The sequence below is a fragment of the Typopeltis vanoorti genome, chromosome 3 (genome assembly GCF_054136105.1).
Source record: "Typopeltis vanoorti isolate ZY-2024b chromosome 3, IOZ_Tvanoo_1.0, whole genome shotgun sequence".
In the NCBI taxonomy this organism is placed as follows: domain Eukaryota; kingdom Metazoa; phylum Arthropoda; class Arachnida; order Uropygi; family Thelyphonidae; genus Typopeltis; species Typopeltis vanoorti.
Genome location: NC_143551.1, coordinates 35,484,931 through 35,507,478, shown reverse-complemented (window position 1 = coordinate 35,507,478; position 22,548 = coordinate 35,484,931). Strand labels below are relative to the sequence as shown.

At 37.7% G+C, this 22,548-nt stretch overlaps 1 protein-coding gene across 1 annotated transcript in view; it reads right to left on the bottom strand.

The window, feature by feature from the left end:
• Positions 1-22,548, bottom strand: part of LOC150108044 (protein kinase C iota type-like) — a 203,758-nt gene that overhangs the window by 59,252 nt on the left and 121,958 nt on the right. The window contains exon 7 of the mRNA XM_090415541.1: positions 5,013-5,098. Within this exon, the coding sequence (XP_090271667.1) occupies positions 5,013-5,098 (86 nt within the window). The remainder of the gene's footprint in view (positions 1-5,012; positions 5,099-22,548) is intronic.

Sequence of the window (22,548 nt, the reverse complement as noted above, 5' to 3'; positions counted from 1 at the left end):
TAGTTCCACTGATACCACTCACTCGATGTGATCTCTCCATGCTGGACTGGGGCCATTTCCCTTTCTGCTTCTTCATTTTAGAACCCTTTGCAATTCCATCTGTTTCCTTTTGATCCCTGATCATCCCATTACTTTCCTGCCTACACATTCTCTCACCTCCTCTTGCAGCATCCACCTTTCTCACGCTGTGTATCCCTGTCCACCCTGAGCCTCCCCGTTTCCCTGCTCCTCTTGCACACCCATTCTCTCATTATCTATACTCATACCACTCACTTCCACATTCATTTCCACTCCTTCAATCTCTCCTGTCTTACTCTCCTGCTCTTCCACATCACTCCCCTCTTGATCTGATTCATTCTCTCTATTCACTTCTCTACCTTCCAGCAGCAGTCTCTCCAAGCGACTCACACCATAACCACTCAAATGCAGTCCATCGCTCCCATACAGCTCACTTCGTCCCTCAAACTCATTCCACACATTAACAAACTGTACTCCCATCTCCTCACACATTTCAGCCAGAATATCATTCATAATCCTTGCTCTCCGCCTCATTTCACCACAATCATACCTAGGCAACACACTGACCACCCTTCCTGTCACACTATTCTCCTTTATCTTTCCAAGCAGTCTCCTGACATTCATTTTGACATGCTCTTTGTTCTCTCTCAAATCATTTGTTCCAATTAATACAATTAACTCTTTTGCTCGTTCCCGCCTCATGTTCAATGCCTCAATCACTCTACTCATTTTACCGCCTGGAAAACATACCTTGTGCATTTTATCCTCTAGTACACCTTTAATAATGGAGTCGCCATACAACGCCACTCGCTCATCTTTTGTTAACTCTTTCATGCCATCATGATTTATTTTAATAGTTTTGACCTGCATTCTCTTAATTTCATTCCGCATCCATTTCATTTCTTGCTTCATCCAATCCAATTCACCTTCTGAACCTCGCGACACATTCACTCTATCATTAAATCTTTCTAACTTTCTAACTCTCGACCCTCTCTTCTCACTTTCCCTCTCATTCATCCTTCTTTGTTTCCGTACTTTCGGTCCAACATACGTCCAACTTTCACTGTCATTCTTCTCACTTTCACTCTCACATATCTTTCTTTGTTTCCGTACTTTCGGACTAACATGCGTCCAAATACTACCGCTCTCGTGCTACAATCTTATTTTGCTTACTATAACAGCAATAGCTAGTTGTAAAATTATATACATATATTTTTCTATATAATAATTTTTTTATATAATAATTACAATATTAATTTATATAATAATTTAAAAAATTAATTGATTTTATTTTTTTCAATTTTTTGCACTTTGCAGGCCCTGTGCCACTGCACAGTTTGCACACCCATGAATACGGCCCTGCTTAGCAGACCAAATTGTACTCTCTATTGGCTTAAACCACAAATGAATATAGTGTTACAACAGGAAGATGATTCATGCTGGCTGGGGCATCACCTAGTTAAACAAAAAAGCTCACTGTTTTCATCAGAAAACTAGGATGAACAGACAAGTCAGCTACAGGTTCAAGTATCCACTCTATATCTAGAAGAAGAATAAATCCAATGTCACAAGAACTGAAGATATGAACCATCAGTATAAGGATTTTTAATAGAAGAAAATCAAATTTAGAGAAGAACTGGAAAAGTACCACAAGGACATAATTGGCATTATGGAGACAAAGAAGACAACAGAAGGGGAGATCTTACTTAACAATAAGTTTAGGATGTTATATTCAGGATGATCAAGGAAAGAAAGGAGTAGCAAAATCATTCAACATCAAACATGAAAATAAACTTCTTGATTAGAAAGCAGTTTCAAGTAGAGTTATGTGGGCAAACATCGAAATGTGGAAATGGACAATGAAACTTATTTGTGCCTATAGTCCCACAGAAAGTTCTTGTAAGGAAGGAATGGAGGAATTTTTCAAGTCATTAGAACAGTCAACTGACAAAGAAAATGGAAAAGTGGTCCTTGTATAAAAATTATAACCAAAGCTAACAATAGCTATGACGAACATTACAGATTAATAAATTAAAGATGACAAGAAATTATATTCTTGGTTTAATCCTTTATCCAAATGTAAGCAAACAAAATTTGCACCTGAAGTAACTTCAGGACTGCGCAACTTGTATATCCTGAAGTTATTTCAGGCACAAACTTTCTTTGCTTACAGTTGGATCAAGGATTAAACCAAGAATATAATTTCTTGGCATCTTTAATTTATAGTTTAACCAAGTGGAAAAACTTGGAACATCTATCTCTAATCCAGAGTACTTTAGTAATAAGGTGTACCATCTTTTGGCCACTTGTATATGGAATTTTTTTTTTATTTTGTATGATAATACAATGGCCATGAGCCACTTTTGCCAAGTGTAAGAAATGGTACAATCTCAATCCCCCTAATTTTATCCAGGCTCGGGACCAGCACAGCTCACAAATCAGGCCTATGGCTGGGTTTAAGAATTCCTGACTGTAATCCATGTGTGTGTGTGTGTGTGTTCATGGGACCGGTTTGCCTGTTCTAGGGGGGGATTTTTTCACCCGTGTTTCCGGGTGAAAAAACCCCCTACCTCTGGGTGAGACCAGCTAACTCACCTTTTGTCGAAAGAGGGACCAGATAAAGGTCCCTCATATCATGGATGGGAATTGAACCTAGGTCTTTTTGACCAAAGGGCATCATCTATACCGACTGAGCTACGTAGGCTCTTATAAGGAAATATGACTTTCGCATTACTTCAACCTTGGTATCACCTCTGGGTAGTTCTTGACTTGATCCTTCACATAATGCATAGCATTATACATTAAAAAAATATTTTTTAAATGATTATGGAAAGATGACATTGAATGGTGAAAATGGTATAAGGACAACTGCAGCTGCAGAAAATATAGTGAAGACACTCAATGAGCAGTTCATAAAGGTGTTTCATACTTGTGAATGTGACATCATGGAGAGTTTGAGAGCAGTTGATGAGGGTGAGAATAGACTGACTTTAAGTGAGCAAGAATATATGGGGAATTGAGCAAACTTGATGTTAATAAGGCTGTGAGACCTATCTGTGTGTCAGGTGTTGTGATTGAAAAGCTGGTGAGAACTAGGATCCAGAATTGGGTTTATAACAATGGTATTATCTTTGATAGACAGCATGGATTTGCTAAAGGGAAGTCATGTTTTAGTAATCTACATATTTATTACAAAATGGTGATAGCTTTCTTGGACAGAGGAGTGGGATACACCATAGTATACTTAAATTTTGCAAAGGCTTTTGACAAATTACCACATGATAATTGATAGTCAAACTAAAGCAGATAGGGTTGAATATTAGATTAGTGCATTGGATCAGAGAGTGGCTGTCAGATAGGTATAAGCAAGTTGTGTATGGGGAGCAATATCCTGGAAGAGGAAAGTCACTAGTGGTGTGCCTCAGGGATCGGTTTTAGGTCCATTGCTGTTTAACCTGTATGTTAATGATATCATCGAAGATTTGGCTAGGGATATTCAGTCGCTTACAAATGATGCAAAGTTGGGATGAGCTATGAAGAGTAGAGAAGATGTGGCTTACAAGAAGACTTGAACAGATTCAGTGAATGGCACAGGAATGGGAATGCAAGGTCAATGTTGCAAAATGTAAGGTTTTAAAATTTGGAAAACAACGATGGGATGTAGAATTTATGCTTAGTGGGATATATTGTTGGAGGTGGAGGAAATAAGGGATCTTATGGTGATAGTGGATAAATATCTAAAATTTAGGGGACACATTGCCAAAAATTATGAGGAAAACACAAAGAATTTTGGGAATGATGGAGAGGACACTGACTTGTAGAAGTAAGGAGATTCTTGTTCCATTGTATAAGGCTCTGATTATGCCATACATGGACTACAGTGCGCAGATTTGGTCACCTACAGTAGTTTTCAAAAGAACGACGAGATGCTGGAAAGGGTCCAAAGGCAACTGACTAAGGTAATTTCTGATCTCTGGAATGTTGAATATCAGGAAAGGCTGAGAAGATACAATTTACAGAGTCTAGTGGATATAAGAAAGATCAGTGATGTGATAGAGACCATCACATCATACCTATAACAACCCCTTACTAACTACAAGTTAGTAAGGGGGTTGTTATAGGATCAATGTTGGAGTGGTTTTACAGAAAATGGTTGGAGATCATGGGAGAACCAGAGGTCATCCCTGGAAGCTGTATAAGGAGGGTATGAGCAGGTTTTATGCATACAGAGTTATGAATGACTGGAATAACTTGCATGAGAGGGTGGTGTCTGCAGAGAATTTGAGTCTGTTTAAGGAACAGTATGATGAGCGTGTGTGTGTATGACAAAATACCTTCCTAGATGAGTCTTTGACTCCATGGGGTCTTGGGATAAACATGTCTGTGAAGATATGTGCTTTGTATTATGAGATACTAAGGCAATTGTGTGAAGTCATTAGTCTAGGTATACGAGTTGTCCAGTCCTGAAGTTACTTCATGCACAAACTTTGTTTGCTTACACTTGGATAAAGGATTAAGCCAAGAATATAATTTCTTAGCATCTTTTATTTATAGTATAAACAAGTGGAAAACTTTGAACATTACAGATGTAGTCTCACCCAACATGAATGAATAAAATTTCATTGAAATACATATAATTTTGTCAATATTACAGAAAATGAAACTTATCTTTGCTTGAGCAGTTTGACAAATAGTCTTCTTCATGAATAGAATGAGCAGCAGTTTCCAGGTTTTAGGCAATATCTTACATATACTTTCATATTCTGGTATGCAATGAGTAAATATGGATGATAAATTCTGCATAATAATTAAAACTGTGAGAAATTACCAAAAATCTTGAAAACCCTGTTCCTTTTAGAAAAAGATTTAGCTGTGGCAGTGGAAGAAGCCAACTATGATGAAATAAGGTGATATATTTCTTATTACTTTATTATTTATTATTTTATGTGACTCTTTAAACTATTTAAGTTGTATTAATTAATTATTAAACTCACTGTGCTCATTCCAAAATCTGTCACTTTGGTGTGTCCATTATCAGCTAGTAGGACATTGTCAGCTTTGATATCTCGATGAATGATATCTGTAGACACCCAAAAAGTAGTATAAAAAATAATTACTTAAATGATATACCAAAATATTAAGCAAACAGAAGAATAAGATAATAATTGAGTCTGGATGTGATAATTTCATAGATCAACAGAAAATCCCTACAGAAAATAATAAAATTTTATATAAATATAAAATATAAAAATTTTATATTTCTATAATTTAATTTCGAAAATATAAAATTTTATATTTCTGTAATGACAGTTTTTATCTGATGTGGTTGATTTTCTTATTAGAAATAAGATGTTTGCATGGGAGTATGTCAGGTGGTTTTTATGGTGTCAATTGTCATTCAATATCCACCTGTTGCCATAGCTAGTAATAAATTTCCTGGTAAATTGCTATATAAGGTTTGTTCTAAGGGAGCACATAAAAGAGTTACTGACAGTAGCAAAAGAAAAGAATGAGAGGATAAAGACAGTGAGTCTATTGCCACACTATAAGAGAGGTAAGTTAAATGATTCAATGCATAGATTCATAGACTATGCAGGAATAATGATGTGATGTGGAAAGTTTTTTAACTTGGTATTGTTATGACTTCGTGTACTGGGCCTGTTATTATTATTTACTTATCTCACTTTTTCTCAGCTATTCCGTTGCCGACAAATTTATATTCTTTTAAGTCGACTGTGCCAGCCGGCAACTGAATTCTGACACAATATTTAAGACTTACTGAAAACAATATAGGGATCAAGTGGTTTGCAGTCGGGGTCCCCCTTTCTTAGTTGCTAATGGATTCCCCCTAATTATGCATGGTCCGAAATTTAACAAGTGGTAACTCAATTCTCAGAACAATGACAAACTCATGTGGTTTGAATTAAAGAAGTACATTTATTTAGACAAATACATATATACACTTTAGTAAAAAAAATTCCAATTCTAAAGAGTCTGAACTTCCCCCTCTTTTTAAGTTAATGTATCCAAAAGGTTTAGTTTAAAATCTTATACTAGCAAATTCATACTCTTCTTAGTGTAACTACATTCAGGCTCGGTTAATTCTTACAGAGTACTCAGTTCCCATATATAGGAATAACACATATACATAGGTACATTCTACAAATTTTAGTATGGAGCATATCAGACGTACTCCGTCTTGCTAAATTCACTTGGGACAATATTTTCTCTTATACTCAGGCTTTATCCTCCCCCAAAATTCAGTTAATATTCAAATTTTAATTTAACACAATGATATAAATATTTCTTCCACCATAAACAGTCCGAAACCTTGGTTCCCAGCTCAGCTTAAGCTTAGGGTGTCACTTGCTCTTTAGATGTAGAGAGAATTGTCCAAAAGAAAACAGTTCTTTAGATACAAAATGGAAGTTGACTATATGGAGCTCCTTAACCTTCTGGTTCCTATACCCTCTTTGGTTATTATTCAATTTTAATACGAAAGCTTGCACCTTATCGTTCTTGCTTTTCTGGTAGTTGTTGGAATTTCCTTAACTAGACTTCTGGGTTTCCTCGCCGTATGTTTCTTATGGCGTCTGCGACATACTTCTATTCCTTTCAAAAGAGGTTCACCTCCTCGCTGATTTATATGTTGGCATGGCTAACCAACGGCTCTTTTCTGGAACTCTGGCCGCATTCCTCAGTTATGGCTACGGTCAACGCGGCATGTACAGCAACGGGAGACTGTTGCCGGGTGCTGCAGCAAGCTTCACAGCTATCCAGCACTTGGATCAGGAACCAGGAACAGAAAAATAAGAGAGCAATTGAATTCTGCGCCAAAACCTATATAGCTAATGTGAGCACCCTCTCTTGGTGACTACGTCATGCACATAGTGGCGGCCGATTGGTCACTGCAGCTCCGAACTGTTTTTGACATGGCTCAATACATATATTATCTTATATACATCTTTCGGCATTATACATAATTTTCCTTTGTTAAATAATCCACAAACATTATCTATTTAAATTATGGGTTACTCAAATTCACTTAATATCTACTAGAAAAATGTTTAGACATAGTTCTGAGTTACAAAAATGCACATTTTCTTCTGGAGGCATAAGCATGTCCATATCCATGGTTTTTAACGTTACCTTATGTTGGGTCGGAAATAGGATGACTCATTAAAAGTGAATTGGCACTTTTTCTGACACAACATTATATCTCTCATCCTCAGATTTTATTTATCGACCTTTATTGAGGGAGCCAGACCTTAGCATTGTCAGGTCTGGCTCCCTCAATAAGGGTCGAAACCGGTATGGGTAGTGACCATTGCCTTTATGCATAGCATACATCTCCGCAAGAGGATGTGCTTAACATTAAGGGAAAAATTCTAAGAAAAGTGATCAGAGTTTAATTCACCTTTACCATGAGTTGCCTCAAACATGCACTACGTGCAGGTGCAAACTTGACTTACTTGTCTGTTTGCTCACTTGGGAAGCAGGATTAAAATCCAAGTTTATATAAAATTACTTAGTATCTTGAAGGAATAATGATATGCAGTTTGTGTGTGGAATGAGTGATGGACAAATGGACTTATATAAGGCTGATGATTTGCACTTGAATGGATGTGGTGTTTAGAGTTGGAGAAAGTGCTTGAAACAAAGGTACATAGGATATGCAAACACTGCTATGAGATTAGTTGGTATATCAGCTTGTGTATTGTGAGGATGTACTAATGAACAGATAATGCCTTTGACTACATTTTTTAATTAAAGTCTCAGCTCAGAGAGGGTTCCAAGGGAATGGAAAGAGGGGGAAAACCTGTTCCATTGCAGAAAGGAGAATCCAATATTAGGGTAGCAAATTATCTCTGATCATAAACTCAGGAATGGTGGTCAAGGTATGCTGACCACCATTCCACTATTGGAAAAGTTGTCAAAGACAGAATTCAGAAACAGATGGATAAAAATATGGGGGGAGGCATAATTTTGTAAAGGATAGGTCATGCCACAATAATTTACTAACATTTTATAATATAGTGACAGTTGAGATGGATCAAAGTATATGATGACACTTCTGAACTTACTTTGCAAAGGCATTTTTTGTAGGATACTACATGGAACTCTTATCTAAATTGAAGAAAATGGGGATGGATATGAAGCTATTTAATTTGTGATGTGGACAAAAGGATAACAAATAAAAAGCATCAGAAAGCAGTTTATAAGTGAGTAGGGTCCAGGAGAAGATGCCTGTGACTAGGAGTGTGCCATAGGACTCTGTACTTGGACCATGTTATTTAATTTGTACATTAATGATATAGAAAATGATCTCAGGGGAAATATTCAGTTGTTTGCTTATGATGGAAAACTGGGCAGAGCAATAGTTAATAAATATGATATAGAGATGTTGCATAGTGATGTAAACAGATTGGCAGTATGGACAAAAGAGAATGGCTGTCATTTTAACCCTCCAACCGGCCAGAATATATATATATATGTCCAGCTGTTGAAAGAACATGGATAAGAAGTGCAATTTGGCTGTTCTGTCCTTTAGAAGGTGCAATAATCCTTCACACTGTAGAGAACACTTAAACAGATTATCTTGGGAAGCTAAGTCTCAGTTCTCTATAACAAGAAATGCAGTTCCTTGTTTTATGCTGGGCAACTTGACTGTTAGTAATATTAGAGAGACAAAAATATAGAAATTATTTTTATTTTCTCTTTTTATTGTACAGTTTATAATTCTAGGACAAAATATAAATCCTTGCATACTTTCTTCACTTAAATATTGCATTACCTTGGAGAACCAATGTTTAATGTTTTTGTGCTAATTTTGTCATATGATATCACTAAGTTTTTTCAAAATATCATAATCTACTGTTCTTTGCTCTTTCACCTTTTTGGTTTTCCTTTATAATCGGTCTTTATAAAATGAAATATATGATTATTATTTAAATTGATATATATATATTTTCTGCTAGTGTATATATTTTTCTCCAATTTTAAAGTAAGCTATACTTTTGCATATATTCTCTGATAAAAAACATGTATATGTGCATGCATCATATGTGAAATGTCATATTTTCACAATAGAATTGAACTTTATTTCGACTTTGATAGTTTTAAACCCCCCCCCCATATCCCTCTGCAACCCTACCACACACCAGAAAACTGTTATGAAACAGAGGTACACTTTTTTTTAATTCGTGATTTTCCCATAATAATTGTTCCACATAACGTTTAATTTTTCGGCACAGAAACTAAGTTTTAATAATTACAAATTAGCAAATTATAAATAAGAAAATATACATATTATTTCCTCATTATTATAAATCAGGAAGTTATGTGATATTGGGTAATAAGGGAAATTAATATTTAAAAACACTGTCATCCTACAAATGCAATATCAGAATAATACGAATGTCTACTAATCAATCAGAAAGATGGAAAAACAAAGCAAGGAATTTCTGCCTGTAAAATATTCAGTTATTGTATGAGGCACTTTTGTGTGCTGCCTGCTGGGCATATTCTTTTGATCTGGTTCCCACTTGGGGGGGGGGGGATAGTAATCTCAATTAGTCTACAACTTGACTTGTTACTGGGCAGAAAGGAATATTAGAAAGTATATCCAATACACAATTCATTTGTGAGATGGCGAGCAAGAGCTAGCAGCAGCAGCAGCAATAGCAGTAATTTTTTTCAAGATAATTGTATCAAATAATTTAGAATTTTTCAATAATAAAAGTGAAACTGATCACTATAAATAAAGAAATCATGTTTGGCATGAATACTGCATTGTTGGACCGAAAGTACGGAAACAAAGAAGGATGAATGAGAAGGAAAGTGAGAAGAGGGGATTGAGAGTTAGAAAGTTAGAAAGATTTAATGATAGAGAGAATGTGTCACGAGATTCAGAAGGTGAATTGGATTGGATGAGGCAAGAAATGAAATGGATGCGGGATGAAATTAAGAGAATTCAGGTCAAAACTATTAAAATAAATCATGATGGCATGAAAGAGTTAATGAAAGATGAGCGAGTGGCGTTGTATGGCAACTCCATTATTTAAGGTGTGCTAGAGGATAAAATGCACAAGGTATGTTTTCCAGGCGGTAAAATGAGTAGAGTGATTGAGGCATTGGATATGAGGCGGGAGCGAGCAAAATAGTTAATAGTATTAATGTACAAATGATTTGAGAGAGAACAAAGAGCATGTCAGAATGAATATCAGGAGGCTGCTTGGAAAGATAAAAGAGAATAGTGCGACAGGAAGGGTAGTCAGTGTGTTGCCTAGGTATGACTGTGGTGAAATGAGGCGGAGAGCAAGGATTATGAATGATATTCTGGCTGAAATGTGTGAGGAGATGGGAGTACAGTTTGTTAATGTGTGGAATGAGTTTGAAGGACAAAGTGAGCTGTATGGGAGCGATGGACTGCATTTGAGTGGTTATGGTGGGAGTCGCTTGGAGAGACTGCTGCTGGAAGGTAGAGAAGTGAATAGAGAGAATGAATCAGATCGAGAGGGGAGTGATGTGGAAGAGCAGGAGAGTAAGACAGGAGAGATTGAAGAAGTGGATATGAATGGGGAAGTGAGTGGTATGAGTATAGAAAATGAGAGAATGGGTGTGCAAGAGGAGCAGGGAAATGGGGAGGCTCAGGGTGGACAGGGGTATACACAGAGTGAGAAAGGTGGATGCTCCAAGAGGAGGTGAGAGCATGTGTAGGCAGGAAAGAAATGGGATGACCAGGGATCAAGAGGAAACAGATGGAACTAGCTGTAGATCCAGAAACGAGCTGTTGTGTTTGTATACCAATGCTAGAAGTATAAGAAACAAGGCGGATGAAATGGTTGCACTAATTGCTTCTGTTCATCCAAAGATTGTCAGAATTAGTGAGACATGGTTAGATGAGGACGACATCCTGACAGGAATGGAGATGGAAGGGTATGATATGTTTCATGAGGATAGAAGGGGTAAAAACGGAGGGGGAGTGCTATTGATGATAGAGAAAGAGTTATGTCCATACAAGGTAGAGATGCAAGAGGGAAATAGGGCCAGTGATTTTGAGGCAGTATGGTGTGAGATAGAGGTGAATAGAATCAAATACTTGGTGGGATGGTGTAATAGACCTGGTAATGTGGATGGTGGTGATAGTGAAATGTATAGTCAAATTAGCCAAGCAAATAAGAAAAGGGTGATCATTATGGGTAATTTTAATTATGGCAATATAGACTGGAATGAAGAGATAGCAACTGGAAGTAAAGAAAATGAGTTTCTTGAGTTTTTGAGGGATAACTACCTCAGATAGTATGTAACAGAGGGCACACGAGGATTAAGGGTTTTGGATTTGGTCATCTCATCAGCGGATGTAATTATAAATGAGGTGTCAAATCATCCACCAATTGGTGAAAGTGACCATGAGGTGATTACCTGGGTGGTTGCCAGCAGTGCAAGGATCCCTGTGAGAAAAGGGTATATGTGGAACTACAAGAAGGGTGATTATGAAGAGCTCAGGAGACAGCTTGTGGGTGTAGCATGGAATGAGGAGTTAGCTGGAAAAGAGATCAATGCAGCTTGGGGTATTTTCAAAAACTGTCTAGCAGATGTAATGTCTAAATGTATTCCAAGGGTGAGAAGGTTAAATAAGGTAGCTGTGAGATAGATGAATAAAAAGATTAAGCATGTGATGCTTAAGATTTGATAAAGGGAGGTCATGTTTTAGTAATCCACTTACTTATTACAATAAATTGACTTCTTCCTTGGACAGAGGAGAAGGATACACAGTAATATACTTGGATTTCACAAAGGCTTTTGATAGAGTACCTCATGATAAGTTGACAGTCAAACTAGAGCAGATGGGGTTGGATATTAGATTAGTGCATTCGATTGGAGACAAGTTATCTGATAGGTATCAACAAGTTGTGTATGGGGGTGCGATATCCAGGAAAAGGAAAGTCACTAGTGGAGTGCCTCAGGGGTCTGTTTTAGGGCCATTACTATTTAACTTGTATATTAATGATATTGGCGAAAATTTGGATGGAAATATTCAGTTGTTTGCAGATGATGCAAAGTTGGTACGAACCATAAAGAGTAGTGAAGATGTTGTGCCCTTGCAAGAAGACTTGAATAAATTGAGTGATTGAGCAAGCAAATGGGAATGTGAGTTCAGTGTTGCAAAATGTAAGGTTTACAATTTGGAAAACAAAGATGGGATGCAGAATTTATGCTTGGTGAGAATATATTGTTGGAGGTAGAGGAAATAAGAGATCTGGGGGTGATAGTGGATAATTATCGAAAATTTAGGGGACACATCGTCAAATTGTGAAGACAACACAAAGACTTCTGGGAATGATGCAGAGGACAATGACATGTAGAAGTAGGGAGAGTCTTGTTCCATTGTATGAGGCTTTGATTAGGCCACACATGGACTATTGTGCCCAGATTTGGTCACCGGGTTTTCAGAAGGATGAAGAGATGTTGGAAAGGGTCCAAAGGCGACTGACTAAGGTAGTGTCTGACCTCTGGAATGTTGAGTATGAGGAAAGATTGAGAAGATGTAATTTGCAGAGTCTGGTGGAGAGAAGGAAGAGGGGAGATATGATAGAGACCTACAAGTTGGTAAGGGGTTGTTATAAGATCAATGGTGGAGAAGTTCTACAGAGAATAGCAGGAGATCAGGGGAGAACCAGAGGTCATCCCTGGAAACTGTATAAAGAGGGTTGAGTAGGAGAGTGAGAGGCAGGTTTTTTTCGTGCAGAGTTGTGAATGATTGGAATGCCTTGTCTGAGATTGTGGTGTCTGCAAGGAGTTTGAGTGTGTTTAAGACACAGTATGATGAGATGTGTGTGTGTGATAAAAGGACCTCCCAGATGAGTCTTTGACTCCAATGAGGTCTTGGGTAATAATAATAATAATAATAATAATAAGACGTATTTCAGAAATAGCAACCAGCAACAATAGAAGTAGTAATATTTAGAATTTGTTTAAAAAAAAAGAAACAAAAATAACGCAACTGAACTTTCTTTGTGTGGTATACAGTTTTACATATTGAAAATATAGCATAATATTTCTAGTAATCTGGTTGCCTAGGTTTCTTGGCAGATGAGGAAGAAGTGGAGAGAGAGAGAAAGAGAGAGAGAGAGAGAGAGAGAGAGAGAGAGAGAAAGAGAGAATGTAGAGGCTAGTGACCAAGATTATTATTATTATTATTATTATTATTATTATTATTATTATTATGGACAACTTCAAGAGTCCTTAGACTCATTGAGGGAGGCCCTAAACATCATGTGAAGAGCAATCCAACATTTGAATAGTATCTATCATACTTTGCTTTGAACACATTCACAGTCATGGCACCCACAACAGACTCTGGCAGCTTATTCCACTCATTCACCAACCTCCAAGTAAAAAACCTAGTTCTAACACCCTTGCTAACCACACTCTTGTCCAGTTTCCATGGATGACCCCTAGTTCTCCCACCAACACACCTGTTCTGAAAATTTAACTCGGAATTAATCTTATAAACCCCTTTTGTGCCTATCAACCAGTTTCTGTAACTCACAAATCTTCAACCTTTCTCATACGGTTCATTCCATAGACTACTACCATCTAGGTCCCTTGCCTCTGGATTCTCTCCTCCTCATCATCATCAAGAAACCCTGGCACCCAGATCTGCATGCAGTAGTCAAGATGGGATCTTCTAAAGACTCAATAAAGAGGAACAATAACCAGCCTGTCTCTGCTTATAAAGTATTCTTCAGTAACCAAGTGATCTGATGAGCTGCTTTAGCCACTTTTACTATGCGCTCTCTAAACTTTAACTCCCTATCCACTAACACTCCCAAGTCTCTGTCTTCGTCATTTCCTGGAGTACATTTCTACTAATGTGGTATACAGTTGTTGGAGTTTTTCTGCTTGGTTTCATTATAAATTAAAAATACCAAGAAATTATATACTTGATTTAATCATTGTCCAAGTGTAAGCAAACAAGTTTGCACCTAAACTATTTTTAGGACTGGGGCAACTCATATATAGAAGCTTATGAATTCACATCACTTGCCTTAGTATTCCACCATAATGCAAAGCACATATCCTTAAGGATATGTATAATGCTATGCATTATGGGAAGGGTCACTACCCAGACTGGTATATAATGTGGTATAAAGCTGGTAATCTTTTCACCCAAAAATACATAACCTTACACTTTGCCACATTAAACTGGTATTCATTCTCCTTTGCCCAGTGTGCCAATCCATCCAAATCATCCTGCAAAATTTTGACATCATCTGTATTAACTATTGCTCTACCCAACTTTGCATTATCGTCAAATAACTGAACAGTTCATCTGAGATCCTTTCCTATAAGGTTAAACAGTAGTGGTCCAAGAACAGAACCCTGAGGCATGTCACTAGTCACAGTCCTTCTTTTGGACTCTACTACTGAATAAACTATTCTCTGATATTTCTCCATCAACCACCCTCTTATCAATCTCACCAACCCTATATCCATCCCCATGTGCTGCAGTTTACTGATTAGAATTCCATGTGGTATCCTGTCAAAGGCCTTTGGAAAGTTCAGCAGTATCATTGTAAACCCGTTACCTTTATCCAACTTAGCTGTCACTGTATTATAAAATGTGAGCAAGTTACTGAGGCATGACCTACCCTTTGTAAAATCATGCAGTATCCCATTTCAATCTATCCATTCCTGTATTTTGCTCTTGACCAACTTCTCCAATACTTTTGATAACAACTCCTGATATGCTGATTGGTCGGTAATTTGTTACATCAGTCTTGGAGCCTCCTTTATGCAATGGAACTATTTTCCCCTCTTTCCAACCCCTTGGGACTAACCCAGAGTTGAGACTTGATTAAACAATATGGTCATGGTCACTGAGAATTCATTTGAATTCTCGGTGCCCATGAAACTTGAGCTGATATACCATCCAATCCCACAGCTGTATTTACATTAAGGTTCTGTAATATGCTATGCACCTCCATTTCATTTACCTCAGTTCCCATATAAGCCTTTGGCTCTCTCATTCCTGCAATATCATCACCTGGATGATATACTCTTGCAAAATGTTTACTTAGTAATTCTACTATTTCTACTGATTCGGTTACCTCTCTACCATCGGCATTCCTTAAAATCATTCTACTATGTTAATGAAAGTAACTGGAATGCTTCTTATGAGAACATGTTGAACATTTGTGGGTTACAGAAATTAGTTATAGGTAAAAAAGGGAAGTATGATAGATACATATAAGTTACTTAAAGGTTATTATATGATTGAAACAGGAAATTTTTCCGTACATGACTAACAAGGGGAGAACTAAGGGCCATCCTTGGAAATGAGCAAGATGTGGTAAGTAACATGAGAGGTCTAAATTTTTTGCTTGGAAAGTGGTAAATGAGTGGAACAGATTGCCAGAGTCAATTGTGAGTGCTTTGCTAGTGAATGATTTCAGGTGACATATGAGGGGTACTGTACAAATGTTAGTAACTACTGTTCATTGAAATGTTTTAGTGCTTCCTTAATGAGTATACAGATGCCAGCATGATGTCTTTGCACCACAAGGAGGGTACAAAGACTGATGTAGCCAACTAATGACCTATCATACATTTAGTTTAATCCTTTATCCAAGAATAAGCAAACAAAGTTTGTACCTGAAGTATCTTCAGGACTGAGGCAACTTGTGGTAAAGGTGGACCAAGCTCTCATCACTCCTTGTCTTAGTGTCTCCCATAATGCAAAGCACATCTCCTTGTGGACATGTGTAATACTATGCATTAAGGGAAGGGCCACTACCCAGACCCATTTCAACCTGTATTGAATGTTTAAGTACAGGTTAAACTCCAAAAACTCAGCATTGTTCCCCTCATGAACAGGCTCACCCTGCCACTGAGAACTCTCAGCGTTAGCTCTACCCCATGGCAGGCTCACATCACAACCAAGCAGAGCCGCTCATATGTCATCTGAGGGTTAACAGCACCAGCCCTGCCTCAGTTAACTTCATGGGCTACAGCATTGCCATTCATTACACCCCCCCCCCCCCCAGGAACTGGGTGACAGCAACAGCTGAGCCTCAGTTAAAACTTCATGGGCTATGAAGCATTGCCATTCATCACCCAAGCTTCCAACCAGTTTCGATCTTTATTGAGGTCTTGTCAGTGGGAACCATACCTGGAGGTAGTGATACCAAGGTGGAAGCAATGGAGAAGTCATATTTACCTATACAAGTAGCCAAAAGGTGTCTCACCTTATTACTAAATTATTCTGGATTTAGAGAAAGATGATGGAAGTTTTCTTTTTCTCACTTGGTTAGACTGTAATAAATTTAGTTTAATCCTTTATCCAAGTGTAAGCAAACAAAGTTTGCACCTGAAGTATCTTCAGGACTGAGGCAACTCGTAGTAAAGGTGGACCAATCTCTCATCACTCCTTGTCTTAGTATCTCCTTGCAGACATGTGTAATGCTATGCATTAAGGGAAGGGCCACTACCCAGACCAGTTTCGACCTTTATTGAGGTCTTGTCAGCGGGAGCCAGACCCTGAGGAGGAAAAAACTTCCAATAATGACCTATCACCGTAAATTATATTCTTGGTTTCATCCTTTATCCAAGCATATACTGGAAAAAGTGAAAGTGTACGCTTGGATAAAGTGTACACTTTTTCCAAGTGGGAAAAAACTTTCAACATCTATCTCTAATCTAGAGTATTTTAGTAATAAAGTGTGACACCTTTTAGTGACTTGTATATAAAAATATGACTTCAGCATTACTTCAACCTTGGTATCACCTCTGGGTCTGGCTCACATTGATGTGCTTTAGCATTGATGTGGTCGTCATGCTGAGATATAAGTGGTTTTGTTTGGTGGCAGGTTTTTGCTTGTCTCTGAGTGTTGCCACTGCTGAGTTTATGGTTCTGCTTGGTGGGGGGAGCGAGCCTGCCCTTGAGCCCCCACTGACAGTTCCTTGCCATGGCAGGGTGGGCCTGTAACTGAGTGAGACCACCACTGAGTAAAATTATCCTTTATGTCACTGCACTGAGTTTAGAGTGATCTGAGAGATTGCCTGAGATTTTGAAGACTTCCCTTCACTTATAGAGTGAAGCTAGTCTGGGTAGGGGAGCCCTTCCCATAATGCTTAGCTTTATACATGTCCATAAGGATATGTGCATGGCATTATGGGATACTAAGGCAATTGATGTGAAGTCATTAGCCTCTATATACAACAAGTCGTGAAGTTACTTCACATGGAAACTTTGCTCACTTGGATAAAGGATGAAACCAAGAATATGATTTCTTGGCATCTTTAATTTATAGCATAATTTTAAGTGAATAACTTTCAAGACCTATCAGTAGCTCAGGAGTGGTGCTGAAGATTTTGGAAAAGTTGGTTAGGTCTTGCATTCAGAAATGAGTTACCATAAAATCTCTATTTTGTAATGAACAACTGCTAAGGGAAGATCATGTTTAAGCAGCTTGCTCACATTCTGTAATAGTGTTACTGTTAAATTAAACAAGGGGAATGGATTCACCATAATACTTTTGGGTGTTGCTATGACAATGCAGCATGGATGGCTATTGTATAAACTGGTGAATGTTGGATTGGATTATACAGTTGTGTTCTAAACCTAAGGCCGAACACTATTTCTGAAGATTACAAATGCCAATTCAGACGAATCAGCTTATAGCAATTTGTATAAGCTGACAATTTAGAAAGCGGGCATACATATTCAAATTTCTAAATTGCATGCAAAGGGGTTACATGGTAACACTCAACAGGATAAAAGGCAAACGGCTGCACTAAGCAAATTGTGTTTGAAGGAAACTCTTTTCATGAAATATTAAAGTTGCAAACTTGGATGTCTTGTGATGTCTGAAAGACACCTAGATGATTAAATACAGGGAAGAATTATTGGAAAGCTTGAAGGCTGCAGAATTACTGATATTGTCAGCGAGTTTGGAATCTCCCATAGCATTGTATCCAGGCTATGGGTAGTGTTTCAAACCAATGGAATATGTTGCAGATGTTTGCTAAGAGGTCGCCTTCACTCTACCATGGAGCATGAAGACAAATTTTTGGTTATCATAGCAAAATGTAATCAACACAGCACAGCAGGTCAGCTTGCAAGTCTGCTCCATTCAAGCACAAGTATGCAGATATCCTTAATAAACTGTTGCAACACACCTGTGATAAGCAGACTTATATACCCAAAGGCCTGTAGTCTGCATCTCTTTATCTGTAGCTCATCATAGAGAATGTTTTCAGTGGTGTTGCGTCCATAAAAATTAGCCAAGACACCAATATGCTAATGTACTTTTTACAAATGAGAGACATTTTAGTCTTTCCTCAAATTCTAGATGGCACTTGATCTGACATGAAAGCGATACTGCTTACCATCAAGAGAATGTTCTTGAAAGAGATAGATACAGCGATGCTGGGTGTGGAAAGGTGTGGAAAGGCATTATGCTTAAAGGATGCTAAGCTACAACCGCTGTAAAAAGGGACACTGACTTGTGAACAATTCATTTTTATGGATGACAATGCAACATCACATCGTACACAAGCTGTGGAGACTAAGGATATTAATCAAATTGAGTGGCCAGCATGCTGGCCACTCAATTCGATTAACATGGTTGGGATGCAATAGGAAGATATTACACAAAATTCCCCTCCAGAAAACAAACAAGGCCTTATCCTTGATCTGAAGGAGAAGTGGGCCAGTTTGCCTCAAGAATTCTGAATCTCTTGGTGCTAAGCATAGTATGACATTGTGAGAACTGCATCGCAGTTTGGGGTGTTCATATTCCATACTGAAATGTCTCTTCACATAGTTTTCTGTAAGCATTGTACATTAATTCCTTAACTACATCCTTAGGAAATTTGAAACTTTTGCCAAAAAAAGTATTGCAATTTAATTTGTATGAAATGTATAACACATTTATTGTGTAATGTAATTTATTAGTATGCTGGCAATAAATTTATGTCCACGTTTGACTGTAGTCATGAAAATTTTTTTGTATACAGGTAAAAATGTAGTTTGTCCTTATCTTGTGGACACCCATGTAAAATACTGGTTTGGATAAGAGGATACTGACTGATAGATATCACAAAGTGGTATATGGAAGATGTGAGTCTGCAAGATCTAAAGTAACCAGTGGTGTACCATAAGGATCAGTCCTTGGTCCATTATTATTCAATCTATACATTAATGACATTGGAAAAGATTTGACAGGTGACATATAGATATTTACTGATTATGCAAAGATAGGCAAGGTAATCATGAATGTGACTAATATGCAGTACTTGCAGAATGATTTGAATAGGCTGGAATTGTGGGCATGTGAAAATGGCTATCAGTTCAATGTTAGTAAATGTCAAGTCATGCACTTTGGTGTGATGAGATATCCAATGTGATATGATATTGGTGGGATTATGCTAGAAGAAACTGATCAGCTTAAGGATCTTGGAGTTTTAGTAGCCAGGAAGTTGAAGTTCAAGGACCAGAGGAACATTGTAATGTTGAAATGAACCTTGACATGTAAAGATAAGGCAGTCATTTTGCCTCTTTACAAACCGTGATAAGAACTCACTTGAACTACTGCATGCAGATTTGGTCTCCTGATTTCCATGGTGATTCTGATATAGTGGAGAGAGAGAAAGTGCAAAGGAGATTGTTAAAAATGACATCAGATAATATTATTATTATTATTTATTATTATTCCTGACACCTCCAAGGAGTCCGAAGACTCATCGCGGGAGGATGCTTACAATTGTCTCAACCACTACATCGCCCACCACAACTAGTATTTTTTTTTGTCTGTAAATTGCATGTGTTCTGAAGGGCCGATTTGTCTGTATGCGAGATGAAAAACCCGAGTTTCCGGGAGAAAAAAACCCTGCTACCTCCGTATGAGATTGGCTAACTCACCTTCGATTGAAATCATCCACATAAAGATTCCTCCCGTCGCGACGAGAATCGAACTTAGGTCTATTCCAATCAAAGGGCGCAATGTGCCGTCGTTCTTCCAATTGCGCTACGGAGGCAATTAGATATGTGGAATATGAAAATATATTGAGAATTTGTAGACTGCATACATTAGCATACAGGAGAAAAAGGAGTGTATACTTACAAACTTCTGAAAGTGTCATACAGGATTTCAGTAGATGGACGTTTTGGAGGGTGGGAAAAGGACAAGAAGACATCCTTGGACGTTGAGAATGAATGCCATCAAGAAGGGGGGGGGGGGTGAAAGCTAGATTTTTCTCTCATAGAATGGTGCATGATTGGAATGGATTGCCATTGGATTGTGTACAAATTGACACCTCCAAGGAGTCCAAAGACTCATTGAGGGAGGGAACCTACTCTACAACTCTCCATCTCCACCACTCCAACCCATCACCATCATCTACACCAATGCCATCTACTGCCCACCACCACCACCACCACTAGTTTTTTTTTTTTGTTTTTTTGTCTGTAAATTGCATGTGTCCTGAAGGCCGATTTGTCTGTGTGCAAGATGAAAAACCCAAGTTTCTGGGAGAAAAAGCCATGCTACATCCATATGAGATCGGTTAACTCACCTTACCTATTGTATCCAAATGTTCTATGGGGTTATATTCAAGAACAGTTATGACAGTTAGTGCAGGTAATAGGTGGCCCCCCCTTGATGAGTCCTTCACTCCCTGGAAGTCTCTCTTAATGATAATAATAATAATAATAATTTTTATTATAAGCTCTAGCAATTATGTTATCCATGCTGATAAGATGACTTACATATTTTTGAATTTTATACATTTTTAAACTGGAAAATATTATTATTATTACACCCTCCATGGAGTCGACAGAATCATTGTGAGAGGTTCATTCAACTGACAACATATTTATCACATAGAATTTTAAAATCCTTAATACTCCTTGCATTAATAACACATTCTGGTAATGCATTCCATTCACTGACAGTTTTCCATGTAAAAAATCTACTCCTCGCAACCTTCTTCACCACACCTTTACATGACCTCTGGTTCTTCCCTTCTCACCTTCTACTCTTTTTATAATCCACTCTGGATTAACCTGATAAAATCCTCTCACTAACTTAAATGTCTCTATTATATCACCTTTCTTCCTCCAATCCACCAAACTCTGCAATCCACATATCTTCAACACAATTTCTGCAATCCACATTTCTCCATAGCCAGCATTCCAAACTCCTGATATTGACTTAGTCACTCATCTCTGGATCCTCTCCAATGTCTCCACATCACATTGAAAACCAGGTGACCTAGTCTGAGCATAATAGTCCAAGTGTCTGACTAGTGTCTTATACAGTGGCACAACCACTTCCTTATCCTTGCATGTTAGAGTACTTCTTATCATAGCAGCACTATGATGTGCAGCCTTTGCAACACAAGCAAAATGCCCTCAAAAGTTTAGTCTACCGTCAACATCACTCCCAAATCTCAAATCTCATCCACTTCAATACGCCACCATCGATATAGTACACACCCTTATATTTCTGCACTCCAAAATGCAACACCTTGCACTTATTGATATTATAACTACAGCCCCACTCTTTTGTCCAAGTAAAAATTCCATTCTAATCTTCCTAAAGGGATTCAACATCAGCAGTTCTACTTATAATTCTTCCCAACTTTGCATCACCAGCAAATAACTGATGATCCTCAGTCAGTCCACATGATATATTGTTTACAAACAAGTTAAACAGCAGGAGCCCAAGAACAGAACCCTGGGACGTTCCACTGGTTACCCTTCTTTTTTGAGACACTGCTCCATCATACACAACCTGCTGGTATCATTCAGGGAGCCAATCTTTGATCCATCTAACCAATATACTATCCATTCCCATCCTCTGCAGTTTTTACACCAACTTATCATGTGTTAATCTATCAAACACTTTTGCAAAGTCTAAGATATCACTGTATATGATTCTCCCTTATCTAACACACTTGTCACCTTATCATAAAATGCAAGTAAATTAAGAAACAGGACCTATCCTTTACAAATCCACGTTGACCATCATAAAGAATGCAGTGTCAATCAACTCAATTGTATTCTGTTTCTTACCAATCTCTCCAATACCTTGACCACAACCACATTTATACAGACTGGCCTGTAGTTTTGAGACTTCTGTCTTAGAACCATGCTTGTGGAGTAGTACTATTTTGCCTTCTTTCCACTCCTTAGGAACTCTATCTCCACTGCAAGACTTTCATTTAATAACCTGGTCAAGGGCAGCATGTATATATATGTGTGTATATATATATATATATATTTTATACTATACTACTATATAAATAGTTTTTATATATTTCTATATAAATATTTATATACTATATAAAATGCTATATATTTTACTATATCCTGCATCAGGCCCAGCTGGTGGCGTGTGCAAAGTGTGCAATATACACAGGCACCGCAGAAGAAAAGGCACCTAAAAGATGTCAAAAAATATGAGATAAGAGTTTAAACGAACAACGAATGGTACATATAATTATGAATGTACATTGTCT